This window comes from Diprion similis, chromosome 10 (genome assembly GCF_021155765.1).
Source record: "Diprion similis isolate iyDipSimi1 chromosome 10, iyDipSimi1.1, whole genome shotgun sequence".
Classification (NCBI taxonomy): domain Eukaryota; kingdom Metazoa; phylum Arthropoda; class Insecta; order Hymenoptera; family Diprionidae; genus Diprion; species Diprion similis.
Window position 1 is genome coordinate 14,502,037 of NC_060114.1, and position 15,776 is coordinate 14,517,812.

The 15,776-nt window shown below is 34.1% G+C and overlaps 2 protein-coding genes across 3 annotated transcripts; both read left to right on the plus strand.

Moving 5' to 3' along the window:
- The first annotated feature begins 33 nt into the window (after positions 1-33).
- On the plus strand, positions 34-6,025 carry LOC124411650 (monocyte to macrophage differentiation factor 2). Its single transcript, XM_046890898.1, has 5 exons — positions 34-178; positions 1,181-1,397; positions 4,840-5,085; positions 5,178-5,430; positions 5,556-6,025. The coding sequence occupies exons 2-5, from the start codon at positions 1,312-1,314 to the stop codon at positions 5,802-5,804; spliced, it is 834 nt and encodes a 277-aa protein (XP_046746854.1). The 5' UTR covers positions 34-178; positions 1,181-1,311; the 3' UTR covers positions 5,805-6,025.
- A 3,924-nt stretch (positions 6,026-9,949) lies between these two features.
- LOC124411636 (katanin-interacting protein-like) lies at positions 9,950-15,365 on the plus strand. 2 transcript variants are annotated; one of them, XM_046890877.1, is made up of 16 exons: positions 9,954-10,167; positions 10,326-10,457; positions 10,598-11,118; positions 11,277-11,630; positions 12,049-12,203; positions 12,357-12,554; positions 12,666-12,803; positions 12,891-13,022; positions 13,100-13,232; positions 13,320-13,582; positions 13,755-13,938; positions 14,009-14,173; positions 14,274-14,413; positions 14,566-14,667; positions 14,766-14,881; positions 15,119-15,365. In XM_046890877.1, the coding sequence occupies exons 1-16, from the start codon at positions 10,079-10,081 to the stop codon at positions 15,264-15,266; spliced, it is 2,970 nt and encodes a 989-aa protein (XP_046746833.1). In that variant the 5' UTR covers positions 9,954-10,078; the 3' UTR covers positions 15,267-15,365. The 2 variants fall into 2 exon arrangements, 1 of the variants encoding a protein (XP_046746833.1); XR_006929695.1 differs by lacking the exons at positions 14,766-14,881; positions 15,119-15,365 and having other exon boundaries at positions 9,950-10,167; positions 14,009-14,132.
- Positions 15,366-15,776: the final 411 nt, after the last annotated feature.

Here is a 15,776-nt window from a genome sequence, read left to right on the forward strand (position 1 = left end):
AGTATAAACGGCGAGTTGAGGCTTCGAGACAAAAGCAGAGGTTCCGAGGCTCGGAGCAAGCCAGAGGTGCTCGCGTATTCGTGCGGTGTGGAGTGCGTGTGGCGGGTATCAAAAGCCCCGCAGAAAGTGTCCTGGGAGGAAGGGGTTGATCGTGTGGCATCCGTCACTAGATTTAATGGTAAAAATGAAGCCCGCACACTGTGGATATCTTAACTGGCCACGTTATTTCCTCCTTATCTATCGTACATGCATGTATGTATGTACAACGTACGTATGCGTGAAATGTGATTTATTCACGCATTCATTTTGTACATACATAATTTGATCATGGAATGAGATCGATATGCAATACATAATTATCACGCTTATCTCAATCCACTGCAGCGATCTACGCGGCTGGATCTGTATGAACATACATACGATGACGGATTAAATTCTAAATGAACACACGATTTTTCCTGCTTTTAAAAGAGTGAAAAGAAAATTATTGAAAAAAAAATTGAATCGCGTTGGCTATTCACTCTCTTAGCAAACGGGAGACGTGCAGCTGTGCCAACAGCGGGTCACATCTACTTTCAACATTAAAACGGTCGTCTTGCACAGTTTGCACTGAATCTATTTCTATTATTCAACAATGAAAAGCCGAACGGATTTTTTTTTTTTCACACCATATTGAAGTTAGCGACGTTATCGTATAACCATTAATGCTGAGGAAAGACCGTTATTTCACGATTTTTAAATTGTTTGCAATGCTTTAAACCGTAACAAAACAAAACACACTCGTATTCTGAAATCTTAATACCTTGAAAATCATTGTTAAATTAAGAAAGTAGCTATTTCCCTCCCAATGTTTCCTTATGATAAAGTTACTAACTTCAATCTCGTGTATTTTCACGCATTGATCTTGGCAACAACGCGATAACGATTTTTCATACTAATATGTATACATATATGTTACACGTATGCACGTAATGTGTGCAGAATATATCGAGAATCTTTTTTCTAACATACAAAATTGATAATTTCACTTTTTTTTTTGCTGGATAAAGGAAAAATAAAAAGCTCGATATTTATATTATTATAAGGATTTATCGTTACATTTATTATTTACTTAATTCTTTCATTATATGAGCACGCATACGTGTTAATAATATTGACTATCTGTAATCCTTTTCTGCAGTGACGGTATTGTAATAGAGCAGAGAGTAAAAATGTCGGAAGGAAAGAGGTGGAGAGAGGAAGCGTTAAATATGGCATAACAAGGAGATTTGGATCGCTTCATCTTTAACATTGGTGTCCGTTTGAATTATAATGAATCTCAACATGGATGGATTTCGTCTTCACCATCTGATCTCTGGCCCTATAGCCAATCTATTGCAGTCAAAATGGATTAAAGAGTAAGACGTTACGTCACGAATTTACATTGGGGATAGTAAACTTTGAATGGTAGAATGACAAGTAAATTATATACGCTATGTCATACGAATTAAAATAAGTGTCCTGTAGGTTTTCATCCTTCTTTGCTAACAGTGAAGTATTACTAACCAGTTTTGTAATTTTAACTACGCATGTTAGAATTCTAGAATATTTCACCTGGTATTTGGACAGCAATTCTCGACTTTATTTTTTAATGTTATAACATTCAAAGATCAGATTTTACCCAAATATGTCATGAAATCTCTCCAACGATTTAGGCCTTCCACTGAAATCACTGAAGTTCATTTCTTGCCTGCTGAATGTGTATAGAGGATGATAATAATAATAGAGTATTTTAAGTAGATTTTCTACTTGCTATGCTTCCATTTATTTATGAGGACGAAGTTAGTAACGTACATTACTGTAACAACGCATGCTTAGGAAACATCTTTACATCGCACCTTCAGGATTATCTGAGAGTTAGTAAATCATACTAAACAAACATACTTATAACTTGAAATACCAACTTTTTGATAATCATTTTAAAATTACACAATAATCAACTTTTCTCTGATATTTCGTTACCTTAACGTTACTCACTTCAATCGCACGTTTATTTCCATTTCGAACTGAAATACGTCTAGTTATTCGTTCTAGCAAATTGCGTATTCAAATTTATACTTGGCATAGTTAAACTATTTTCTAATAGTGGCTGTATAAGTTTGCTGATAATTACTGGCCTTTGAAATTTGTGGTGAAGACAAATTTCAGTCTTTATTGTACTTTAGTTTGGCATTAGATTTGGTGTATGATATACAGGTAGTTGTGATCAAAGACTTTGCTTATGTAATAAACTCATCAGATTTAATGTCCTCTTTGTAGTTTATGTAAGATTTATGTAACTTGGGAATATTTATGTAACGTAATATCCTGCACAGTCAATCTAATTAGGGGGATAGTGCATGAAATAGGTTTCTTTGGCGCATGATTTTATTACCATTATTGTTATGCAATTCATGTAAATTAATTTAGCAACAGGACATTATGCGTGGAAGTTTCAGTTATTCTTGGTAAAAATTTGCAGCTTTACAGCTTTTAAATGCGTTCGGTATTTAGCTACACGCGTGTTTCTCGAGCCTGTGAACCTCTAAATAATTATATTATCAAAGAGCCCTCGATCAGAAAGTTTTATCTCACTCAACAGAAGCTTTCATATGTATAATAATTCCAATTTGTGTATGATTTTAGTGAGTAGAGAGAGATTCTGTGTTGTAGCTAACTTCATGTGTATACAATTCCCCTCGCTTTTATACATTGATAAATATATACGTATTAAATTTAATTAAGTAAATAAACGCATGATCAGCGGGATCATGGAAATACACAAGTTTTGTTTGATTTATTGAATGATTGATTTTACAAACGTATGCAAATTTTCCTAAAAATTATTAACGAACGTATAATAATTCTGAAACATAGGTGTATGTGTATATTAATGCATGCGCTTGCGAATGTGCGATATTTCTTGATTTTAACATCGGTAAGCCGATACGTGCGTCATAGTGCACAAGATGTAAGAGAAAATGCATGATGATTGAAATTTTTTATAATCCAGGAGCCGCAGTCTTCTGTATAGATTTAGACGGTGTCGCACACACTCTTGAAGGTTTCCAAGTCGACAGAAACTTCCGCTATTTAACCCTGTAGTGATTGATTTCCATATAATTGAAGTTATGTTGTAAAACCAATTCTTGAAATTTTTCTTCTGATTATATGCTTATCACAAAATTAATCTGGTCCTTTGACCTTTATTTATGATTTTCCGTTTCTACTGTTATTATCATTATTACAATTATTATCTTTATCGCTATGATTATTTCGATTATTATTATCATCATTGTTTGTGTTACTATTTTTTTTTATTTAAATCGAGATGAAATATATACACTGAAAGGGAATATTAGAAGTCAATTGACACGACTTTGGTCACATTATGGCAGCTGTTGACCACACGATTAGCATGTTTTCTCTTCGAGGCAGTAAATTTGCTCCAATTACACGTAATGTGAGCCCCGTTTTATTGTAAACTATAGTAAGGGATAAAGTTCTGCATTAGAAAGTCACAATACTACTGCCTGATCGGATGATTTCAATACTTATCATGTTACGATGGGTAATATCTCAGGGCAAATCAGAACTAATTTCACAAGTAATTATGCAACAATTGTTGCAAATTTAGTGTAAACATACGTACATCGCAGTACAAATGTGAGAAAAAAAAAATTGTGAAACCAATAAAGTGATGAGTAAATCAAAAAATAATCTTCCAAATCATAAGTAAGTCATTAACAGAGATTAATGATGTAGTCAAAGTAATCAATTTCATATACATATACGTATAACTTTGCGCTACGATTATGGAAAAAATTTCAGATGAATAAACGAATAGAAAGTCGAATAGTTTTTCGTCAACAAGTTTCAGGAAAAAAAAAGGATTAGATTGCAAACATTGACAAGTAATTATAGGCGCAAATTCATCGACTAAGGATTGCGGAACGTAAATATATTAGAAAGTAAGTATAATTGTATTTATTGATTGTATGAGAAGAAGAAAAAAGTTGAAAAGTAGATAAATAAATTGGTAGGTCATTCATAGTTCAGTGTGAACCATTTCTAATGAATCGACGATGCCTCTTTGAACTATTAGCAAATCGGAAGGTTTTTCTTTTTCAAGCTTGACGCATGTTTGATATTGTAACACGTGCGATGTGCTCAACATAAATTCTGCGAGACTGCAGAAAAACAGGGGTAAACAAATGATCTGTCCGTTCATATGCACAATATATATGTTAGATTAACAGCGTGCTTGCATATTGCACGTAACGAGCAAGAATGACTAAAAATAATCGATTTTAAATTGAATCGATTATTTTCAAACTAGATTAATCGACCGAATCGATTATTTTTCTTCACAATCGGTTTTTGTTTTTTACTCCCATGAACGATGCAATACATTATCAATTTATGTGACTTCCATAGTCTTACTTTCTAAGTAGCTATTTGATATATTAATTGAAAGATAAATGAATATTTTTATCTGAAATTGAAGAATACTTTGAATGAAACTATAAATTATAAAAAAATATTTGCCGCCATTAGGACTACATACTGAAAACGAAATTTTTCTTTCAAACGCACCGTTTCATAAAAATATGAAATAATCGATGAATTTTTAACAATTCGATCGATTTTTTTTTCATGACTCGATTATCTTTAGCTTAATAGTCATCACTTTTACTTGAAACAGAAAATTTGTTGACCTTCTTGGGAATAATATTTGGAAGGAATGTAAATAATTTTTAGAGAAATTACTGACGTTACGCATGTGATTAACAGAATTTATATTTGTACAATTTGCTGCAGAGTCAAATGGATGAATCCAAGAGCGTCGACCAACGAGGCTTATCAGCCAACCTCAGTAGAACACATAGCGAATGTCGTTACTCATGGGATGTGGGTGATGCCTTCGCTTCTGGCTGGTATAACGCTTGTCCAACGCTCCTCGACGCAAATGCAACTCATCTCTGCTCTGGTATACGGAACTGCGCTTCTTCTCGTCTTCACAATCTCCACGTTTTTCCATAGCGTACATTACTGCAATCATAACAGGTAACGCCGATGTTCGTTACTTGTGTAACGCACGTTGTACCGAGCATCTCGCTGTTCCTTACTTATTCCACTATTTTCACCATTATTTCTAGGCAGCTTAAGGATGCGCTACATCGATGCGATCGTGCAATGATATACGTCTTCATAGCAGCAACATACTTCCCGTGGTTAACGGTTAAAGATTTTTCGGACGACGGATTATTGATAGCAATGCGTTATCTTGTTTGGATTATGGCGATGCTTGGTATTCTATACCAACAAATCTTTCATGAGCGTTTCAAAATGCTCGAGACCATCTTTTATCTAGTCATGGGAATCGGACCCAGCATTGCGATCATCAATATTGTAAGTGTTTGACTTCTCTGGTGAACAAAATTAAACATTAATTTGTCCCTCTTTTTGAATATCAAATTCGGACTATAATTTTTTAAGTCAAACAATTATATTACAATCCAATGTTTTTATTACAGACAGAAATCAGCGGTATAAAAGAGCTAAAAGTTGGCGGTCTGATATACGTAGCAGGCGTTGTATTCTTCAAATCGGATGGACGTATACCATGTGCGCATGCAATATGGCATCTATTCGTGGCTGCGGCAGCAGCGTTCCACTACTACGCAATATTGAATTACCTTTATCCCAGTTCAGAGAACTTGGATCTGAATGTATCAGCGGGATCACTTCATTCTGGTGTTTTGGAATCTCACTTGGAGCTTTAAGTTTGAACGTAAATTGTAAATAATAGATAGAAATCAACTTTGCAGGATATGGTAAAGCCAGATCTGTTAGTCAGCAAAGACGCAATAGTTGAATTACCAATGCACAGTCTGATCTTCTTGCCACATAGCTCTCTAATATTCGAGGATACAAACCTTGATGATATCCAGTAGTATAATGCTCACGGCTTTGATTTAAAAGAAGCTTGTATCACTTGAAACGTGAAAAATGATGCTTCGAGATTCCGAGAACTGTGCGTTCTCAATGTTTTTGTTCACATTTTTTCAAATCGTCCACAAAATTTATTCGAAAACTAACCGACTGTTGACCAATTCCTTTAAACAAATTTCTCGATCCTAAATATCATAAATTACAGGTGAAATTTTACACTGTAAATATATAAACATGTTTTATATAATTGTAAAATTGTTTTCGTCAACTCTCACAGGGTATATACCTTCTTGAATCAACAAATGTTGATAAAGAATTCTCAATTAGATATCGAAGTATGATATCCATATAGATTGATAATAAATTGCCAAATTTTTAGGATATTTCAGAATCTCATTGCTAATTTCTTAAAGAATAGTAGCTCTAATAATTTGTTATTCTAGTGAAACTAGTGTAAATGAAAACGTGATTCTTTGCGGTAAAATACGCATAATTACAATTGTTCTATATTCTCTAAAAAAAAAAATACTAAAGTGATGTATGAAATCATTACTCATTAGGTAAAAAGAAATATATATATACGTAGCTGAATTCAAATTTATGTAGTATCGTACCGAAAGCCTCAAGCTCACACGATACTGAATCTACATCACTTATAAACATTGGCTCGTTTAGTTGACACGCAAATTTCTTCCATATGATTTTTTATTTCTTTTGCTCAATAATACGAAACATATTTACTCTCGTCAATCTAGCAGTAGACATTTGTCCTCCGTAATAATATACATGATTAGGCAGAAACATTTATTAATGATTTAATCGTATAAATGATAGTAATCTTGACTTTATTATATTACTCATATTACTAACTTGTTAGGTATAAATATTTGAACCAATTATTCTCCGGTAAAAATTATTCGAACTCCGCGGTTGCAAAGGTTGTTTCTTCTGTTTGCCAAAAGTATTTGTTCAAAATCCAGCTAAAATATAGTTTAGAAGAATAGATATTATTGTTGTTTACTTTAATGTTTATCGTAGCTTATGAAGTTTGATTGCGCCAAATAAGCAAATATCTACATTTAATAGTCCATGAAGAGTCGAATAGGTCAAATTGTAATAACATACACTCCCCGTGTAATAAGATGTCCTTTATAGAATGATCTGGTGGTATCATAGATTTTTTGATTCTTCCATCCGAATATAAATACTTGTAGTAATGTTATGAATTCCAAAAAATTACAAGCAAGTACATAAGGTAACGATACGTAATAGTTTGAAGAGCATGATATTCTAGAATATAATAACTGGTGAATTCTCCAATGAATCCATTTGATGGATGTATTTGACATTTGTAAATTAATTATTATATATTTATAATCATTACCCACTTTTTAGTGCAATATTTAGCCTGTAAGGCATATTCAAGATTCTTATTGGAATTGTCGCTTTGCAATGCGTCATCTAGCGGGAAAAAATGTAACTAATACAATCAGGCTAACATCTGAGCGTTGACCGTATTTTTTCCGCGTGTGGATGGTAGAACAGGTATATTATTGATTATGTTTGATTAATTTATGTGACATGAGTAATTTGAAACCCCAATAATTACGATTTGCCTCGATTAAAATTAAGAACTTAGGTTATATGGTGATAAAATGGCGCCGAAAACCAGGCTCTGTGTCATGAGGACATTTTTCAATACTAATGTATTCTTCTTTAGTATTGCAAGCCATGTCATTATTATTGCAATTTCGACAGACAAATTCAGAATGGGAAGCGTGAATTACATTGGTTTGGCCAGGCTAGTATGTAATTCAAAATTTCCAAAGACTAGACAAAAGCTACGATCTTGTCTATTGTAAAATTTTCCCACCTTAGTTAAAAAAAAAGAAAAATTTCCTGGAAACTAAAATCAAGTATCTTATTATTTTCATATTGTGTTCATTCGCTATACGTTGTAAAGAATTTTATTTTCTTATTTACATGTGATTCTATAAATTATTTGTTAAGTTAATATTATATTCAATTAAAAATTAATCACACATTCATTCCCTTATAGAATCGTTAATTTTTAATTGGAAAATTGAACAACAAAGAAGAAGAAGAAAAAAAAACACAAGCATTCATTCACATAATTTATTTTCTGTTTAATTATCTCGAAAAAAGATGATTCACGATAATAAACGATACGTATTATCATGGTCATTGCATGGAAAAATTTTCGCTATGGTAGCATCATGGATTGTATTGTACCAAAATGGTCACGAGTAGAAGAATACCAAAAAATACGAAATGACTTTGTAAATGTAAGCTGCTATATTGTCATAATTCAGTAAAGCGAATCTCAAATAATTTTTAATTTTCAATCGCATGTGAGACAGGAAATTCGTTTATTCTACGTCACATCCTTGCTATGCATATATTTATATGTGTATATATACACAAGTCTGAATGTAATTCTTAAATATAAATAAAAAATTGGGGAACATATTGATTAAGTAATTGGTAACTGATAAAATTATGCTCATATTGAAAATAAAATAACTAGCAAAACTTCAAGATTGCGAAGAACGGTGTGAGCTTAAAATATGAGCATATGGTAAATGATGCGTAATATATGTGATCAATTCTATGTTAGTACCAATTTTTTTCACAATGAATATGCATATGTAACCGGATACTCTTCGTAGGTAGAGAAGGATTATGAATTATAATGGAGTCATGCGTACTGTATCGTATTGATTTCCTTATCCTATATGTATACTGCATTGACCCATGCGCTTATGAGCCAGTTCATTCAATTCTAATGAACAAATCTTGGCTCGAATTACATAGTACACCGATCATATGAGAATCATTTAACATTTCAATTGTGTGTAAATTTCTTCGATCTAGTCGACGTGTCATTCCACAGAAACATAATAAATATAGTAGTATGATTTTGAATCGTCAGTGCTAACGAATATAATTCAAAATGATCCAATCGATGTTGAAATTTCAATCAATATTAATATTGCAATTGGCAAAGTACGTCCAATACTTTCCGAATTTCATATTCGGACGTTTTTTCGACTCACGTAACGATCCACACGAATGTATTCATGCAGGTACACAAATATGTTATGATTTGTACCAAAAATGGAAAAAAATTGACAAATTTGTGCAAGTTACAGGGAAAGTAAATAAATGATAATATAATTAGTTATTCGTCTTCATTATTGTCGCAAATCTCGGTGTATGTATGTGTGCATTAGGGTGCAGGCCCTTGATGTAGTTGTTTTTTAATTTTTATACTTCCAGGAGCTTAGACGTTTTCAAATTGATGAGACAAAAATTCCCTTATTCAATCTCTTTTAGATAGTCTCTTTGTGATCGAAGTATCTCATGAAACTAACATGGGAAAAACTTTTTTTGCTCTTTCAAATTTTATAAGTCGTTGACTAATATACCGAAAATAATAGAAAATACACATTTTTGTAGAAAACTGAACGTTCTACAAAAAAGTTCTGATGCATAAAATTCGTGAATGAAAGCGTTCATAAGTTAATTAACGAATTTTATTAAACTTTGAACGTTGATGATGATGATCTTGATTTTCAGGGAATTTTTTTATTAATTTGAAAGCGTTTAAGCCCCTAGGAGCATAAAAATTCAGGAACACCCTAGTGTGCTTAGATGTGGAATAGTGATGTATGACTTAACACTTCTCCATTTCAAATTCTTCATTTATGACCGCACGGTAACCTGGCAACGGGTTTGCTTCTCAATGTAAACACACCTGTCACTGTTACATTTCTGAAGGCCAAGTAATGCACGTATCTCACAAGCATGGCCATGTTAGTCTAAAGCTGGATATACGTTTAAAGAAATGAAAAAAATGTGCCATTTTTTTCTCACTATTTTCGTAAATCAATTAGATTTTATATTCAAAGAAATCCGCCATAACGTTTATTTATATATTTTGATTCCTTCTTAAAATTTTCTTTTAATAATAGTTATGTAATTAAAAAAAAAAAAGGGTAAATAATGCTTCAAAAATCTGATGTCAAAATTACCTCGACGCGCCTGAATTAGTAAATAAATTGAACTTCGATTACAATAAACAATGGAGAAAGTAACCAGTGACGATACCTCGATTTCCGAATCAAATGGAATTTTCAACAAGTTACCACCATGGCTTGTAGAAATGACTGAGTATGTTCACTTATGATAATAATTTTCATCAATTATTTCTCACACCTCTAGCGATCTCACAGTTTCCATCGACGTGATTACCTTCTATATATAATCATCGCCTAATTTGTGTAAATTTTTTACCAACGTAAATTACAAAGAATTTGTTCCACTTTTAGGAGTGTGAAGAAACTAAAAACGCCAGAAGAAAGACTGAACCTTCTATCGTGCAAGCCATTTGCATCCGACGAACTATCGATCAGCCCAGCTATTTGTTCGATGATTACCGGTGTTACAGAAAAAAGAAACAGGTATTTATGATTATTTCTATATCGGCAGATGAATTTGAAACAAATTGCCGCGTTGAAAAATACTGCAATTAAACAATGGATGTTTTTTTTCATATATTTTCATATTTGAATTTAAAATGTATTTCCACACTGTTACTTAGATCATACGAAGAGCCACGTCGACTGTCATTTGCAGTTGAAACTCCCGACGGAGTTGGCGGCTGTATTATTTTACAGTCATCGACAACCACTTCACTTCCAAATACACCGAACGACGAACATGAATTTTCACGAACCTACTCGGCACTCTCAGCCTTCAGTTTACCCGAATCGAATGAAAACAAGTTCGCAATGTTGGATACGTACCTGGAAAAAAAAGATGTCCAGGAAGCTGTAGATTCTAAGAGTGGGGTAACAAGTTTGGAATGTTTACGCTCCTCTTCAGAGTCGAAACCATCTGCCGAAACTGAACAGCTGTTAGATCGTACCGTTCTAGACAGAAAACCAATCGAGAGACTCGCTGCTAATCATTCGACCATTGACGTTCAGATAAAGAAAACTAAAAGAACGACTCGACAGCAGCAGCAAGTCACTGGAAAATCTTCGAAAATTCACATACCACCCTACAGACGCACGAGTACTAATTTATTAGAAGAGGAAACTGGTTTGAATTTACCTATCGGTGAGTATTCGTTAGTTATTACAGTTGAAGTTTGTTTTTTAAAATTTTTTCTCACCAAGTCCCTGCCTTCCTCAAAATCATTATTGCATTAATATGTGAGAATCGTATTGATGGGATGAGAACAGTTTATTTTTATGACGATGTTTTAATTTGCACAGGAGTAGTGAGAAGGAAGCAAGATTATTTAGCTGGAGTTGCGTCAAGAGGAGATATTCGAGTCGAAATTGGAGACCCTGTTCGGGGCGATGAAAAAAATATAAGCGGAAATAAATTAAGAACTGAAACTACAGTTTCTGCACCTGCGTCTATTTCACAGCAGATAAATGACAGTAAATTACCAATAACAGATAAAGTTGCAAAATTGAATCTACAAGCTTCTAGAAAACCAGCTCTCACCGAGGTTGTTAAAAAAAGTGTGCAAACTGATTTAAATCAAGCAGAAAGTAGTCCAAACTCACTCTTGTCCAATTGTAGGCGACCCTTGTATCACTATGAGCGAAATCCACCAAAAGGTAGGTAATGCTCGTTGTAAAAAATTGTCCGATGCGTCGTATCAGACTGTTTCAAGCATGATGTACAATAAATTTACCGTCAAAACAATTCGTGTTGCATTTTGATTGAGCTACCGATTACGATTATGCTGTTCAGTTCTTAATCTATCCTAGTGAAAATTCTTCTCTGACATTTTTACACTTGAGAAATTTCACAAGGTAATAGAACATCGATGGTTTTCAGAGAAATATTTTCACCAAGAAGCAGAACGATATTTCGTGTATTAAATATAACGCTGCCATACAAATCCGCAAACATCTTGATTTAAGCTTTGACTTGCCTTATACACGAGAGAGAAAATATTGGCTCTATTTTGGTAGGCAAAATGATGCTTGAACAGTTGTGTAATAGCTACGGCACGTCGTTATCTGGTTTCAGAAAAGTCTATTGCTCACGATTTCATAATACCTGAACTACCGCATGGAACAACGCTTGTCATAGATATTTTAACAACATGGGGTGACAAACACTACGTAGGGCTCAACGGAATTGAGATATTTTCTGATATAGGTGAACCCGTATCCATAAGCAAGGTGAAACTTTCAGTATATCCGCGTCCAAAATCACCCTTACAACAAAGACTTGTCGACTTAGTGGATTGAAAATAAGACGCCTACTCAAAATGAGGTCGCTATTTTATTTCTGTTTTGTACCAAGAAATGTAGATGATCTCTTTACGTTTCCAGATATGGGCTGACCCTTCGGATATAAACATCTTACCAGAGTACAACAACGATCCACGTGTTGTCGCCAATTTAATTAACGGAATAAATCAAACTACAGACGACTACAACTTGTGGCTCGCTCCGTATACAAGCGGAAGCCATCATTACATTCACATGACGTTTGAGACGGCAGTCAATGTTGCAATGTTCAGAATTTGGGTAAGATTTTAATGTAATGTTACGATTGCTTTTCATTGTATTTTTCATCTCATATCGATTGAGCTGAAAATGAGACGATGTTGTCACTGCGCTAACTTATTTTCTTCCCAGAACTACAACAAATCCAGAATTCATTCTTACAGAGGAGTTAGAGATGTTAAAATTACACTTGACGACGTCGTTATATTTGACGGAGAAATTGCCAGGGCATCCGGAGGTGTGTTTGGCAACATTAATTCGTTTGGGGATGTAAGTATTCGTGTATTGTTGTGTAAATCTTTCCAACATTGTCAATATCAGTACTCGTTGATATTCACGATCGTCGTTCAATTTTAGACGATCCTCTTCACTACGGATGGAAACATTTTGGAGCTGATATCGAAACACGATGCGATGTATTCTTTCGGTACAGGTGAAATAGAATCACCGACAAAGGAAACGGATCGACCAATAACAACTGATACAGGCGTTAGTAGGCAAATTTAATTAACCCTCGCTACATTATTTTTTGCATAAACGTAAAGAATTTATCGCATAATGAACAGGAAGGACGTCCGCTGACCTGTGCCAGCTCTAATCAATCAAACTCGTCTAAGTACAGCAGTAATATTTTTTCGTACATTTGCAAAGAGGTTGAACTAGTTCTTCTTTCTAATTGGGGACATCCCAGTCTCATCGGTAAGCTCTAGTTTGATCCTATAATTTGTTTTCTCATTTTATGCGCAATTTTTCACTTCTGGTAATTCATTCTTCTGCGATTCACAGGGCTGACTGGAATAGAGTTGATAGGTGACCAAGATACCACAATTTCTTTAACACAGGCCTCGGTGTCCTGTAACGATGGAAGCACGCATCTCAATCGATTGATTGATGAAAATAACTTGACTACAGAGCCTAGCCACATGTGGGCGACTTATTTTTCACAAGGCGATATCCCGACATTAACGATTACTTTTCAAACAGAGATATTTTTTACTGGAATCAGAATTTGGAACTACAATGCCTCCTTGGACCTTTCGTATTGCGGGGTCAGTTGCTTAAGTCCTGTTTTCGTAAGGAACTAGTCTCATGGTTCATAACATTTTCGTCATTTTATGGCTGTACAAAGTTATCTGAATAATTTAGATGAAGTTATAAAACATTGAACGATATTCATAAATTTTAACGCGGCAAAACATATGGTAAATTATTTATATTCAGGTGAGGCAAATGCTCGTTAAATTGGATGGGAAATCAGTGTGTAACGATCGTGATGGTTTTATGTTAAGAAGAGCACCGGGTAGTTGTCACTACGACTTTCTGCAAGAAATTAATTTCGCTAATCAATCCGCGATATCAGAACCATCGAAACATCGGATTACGTCGAACGATTCGTTTCTCATATGTAAGAATTTAATTATATAATTTGAAAAAATATTGGCCTTATTTCATAATTTTCAATCAAAATCTACCAGCGAATCACATGTGTGACAATGCCGACTACGAAGCTCCGATGATGCCGCAAGGATTCGTATATCAGGTGATCATCTTTTCAACTTGGGGCGATTCTTATTACGTTGGCCTGACCGGTATCGAAATGTACGATTCCAGTGGATACATGATTAAATTAACGAAAGACAGTGAGTTTTACACAGATACGAACTTATATTTGAACAAATAGTTATTCTAAACTTGTGAAATTTATATGCCTGTAGCTACTTCACGTTGGTTGTTTTTCAGATATAACGGCCTACCCAGAAAGTGTGAACATAATCGAGGGAGTAGACAACGATGTTCGGACTCCTGACAAATTATTAGATGGTGTAAACGATACCACAGATGGTCATCATATGTGGCTGGCTCCGATTTTACCAAATCAGGTAAATACTTTTTATTACTTTTCGCTGAGACGGTAACTCACAACGTGGTGTTTTATCCCCTCAAAGAATGTTGTCTACTTCTTGCAGTTGCAGGTTTCAATATAAGATGTATTTAATGTAAGATTTTTAGATCAGTGAATATTTTGTTTTAGACCAACAGAATTTACATTATCTTTGACTCTCCAGTTATGGTATCTGCTATTAAAATGTGGAACTATAAAAAGACTCCACAGCGCGGAGTTAAAGAATTCGCTGTGAGTAAATTGAGCAATTGTATTTGTTTAAGAGATGAAGTTTTTTTTATTATCTGAACACGAAATTTATAATGCAACGAGAGAATTTTAATCTACAGATATTAGTGGACGATTTGTTAGTCTACAATGGTGTTCTGCATAGCCACATTTCTTGTGGCACCATATTGTTCAATGGTAGTAAGGATGATGCCTCTGAAAATCACAGTTTGATTCAGTAAGTGTAGCTGTAAGACATAACGTCATCATTCAGGTCTTACATAATCTAGACTGAGTGAAATATCCGATATCAAATATAAATTACCAGATATTTCCTGAATCAATTTATTGTATAGAAAAAACTTGAGACGTTGATAACAAGTTATTTCTCAAACTGTTTGCCTGTGAACTCGAAATTATCTCTAATTGCAAATATGAGTGAGTAATTCTATGAGCTTCTGAATGAACGTTTCAGAAGTGGACAAATTGGCCAGGACACCAAGCTTTTAAATTTGGATAGACGAGCTACGTCAGGTGGAGACTGTTATGCAGATCCATTGCTGCGACCACATACATCACTCATACAGGCCAATGTACGCAATAATACAACACCTAACATGTGATTGATATTCACAACAGCATGAAGGTTTAATAGACTGCATTAATTTTGGAACGATTGTGTGATTACATTTTAATGAGTACGAGCTGTTCACATATGCAATTTGATGTTGGAACACCAAATTCTGATGGAGTTCCAGAGAATTTGACTATCTAAGTCTTTTTCTAATATGTATCTGAGGTTTGGGGGGGGCGGGGGAGGGGTGAATAAATATTTCTTTAATACTTTACTATGCAGCTATATCAAAATGTAAAATTACTGTGAATTAGGATTTTTGTATGTTCGTAATAGATGCCATTACGCATGTATACATGTAGGTATGGATATCAGCCTACTAGGTACCAATAAGAAGTTATTCACTGCCATTGCAAAAAAATGTTTCTTGTAATAAGTCATATCCCATTGCGACTGAAATTAGCATTGAACAATAGTTGGTTATAGATGCGTAAGTTTGATTTTTATTTAATTTTCTCATTCCATGCATTGATTTCGAACCTAATATATTATTGTAATG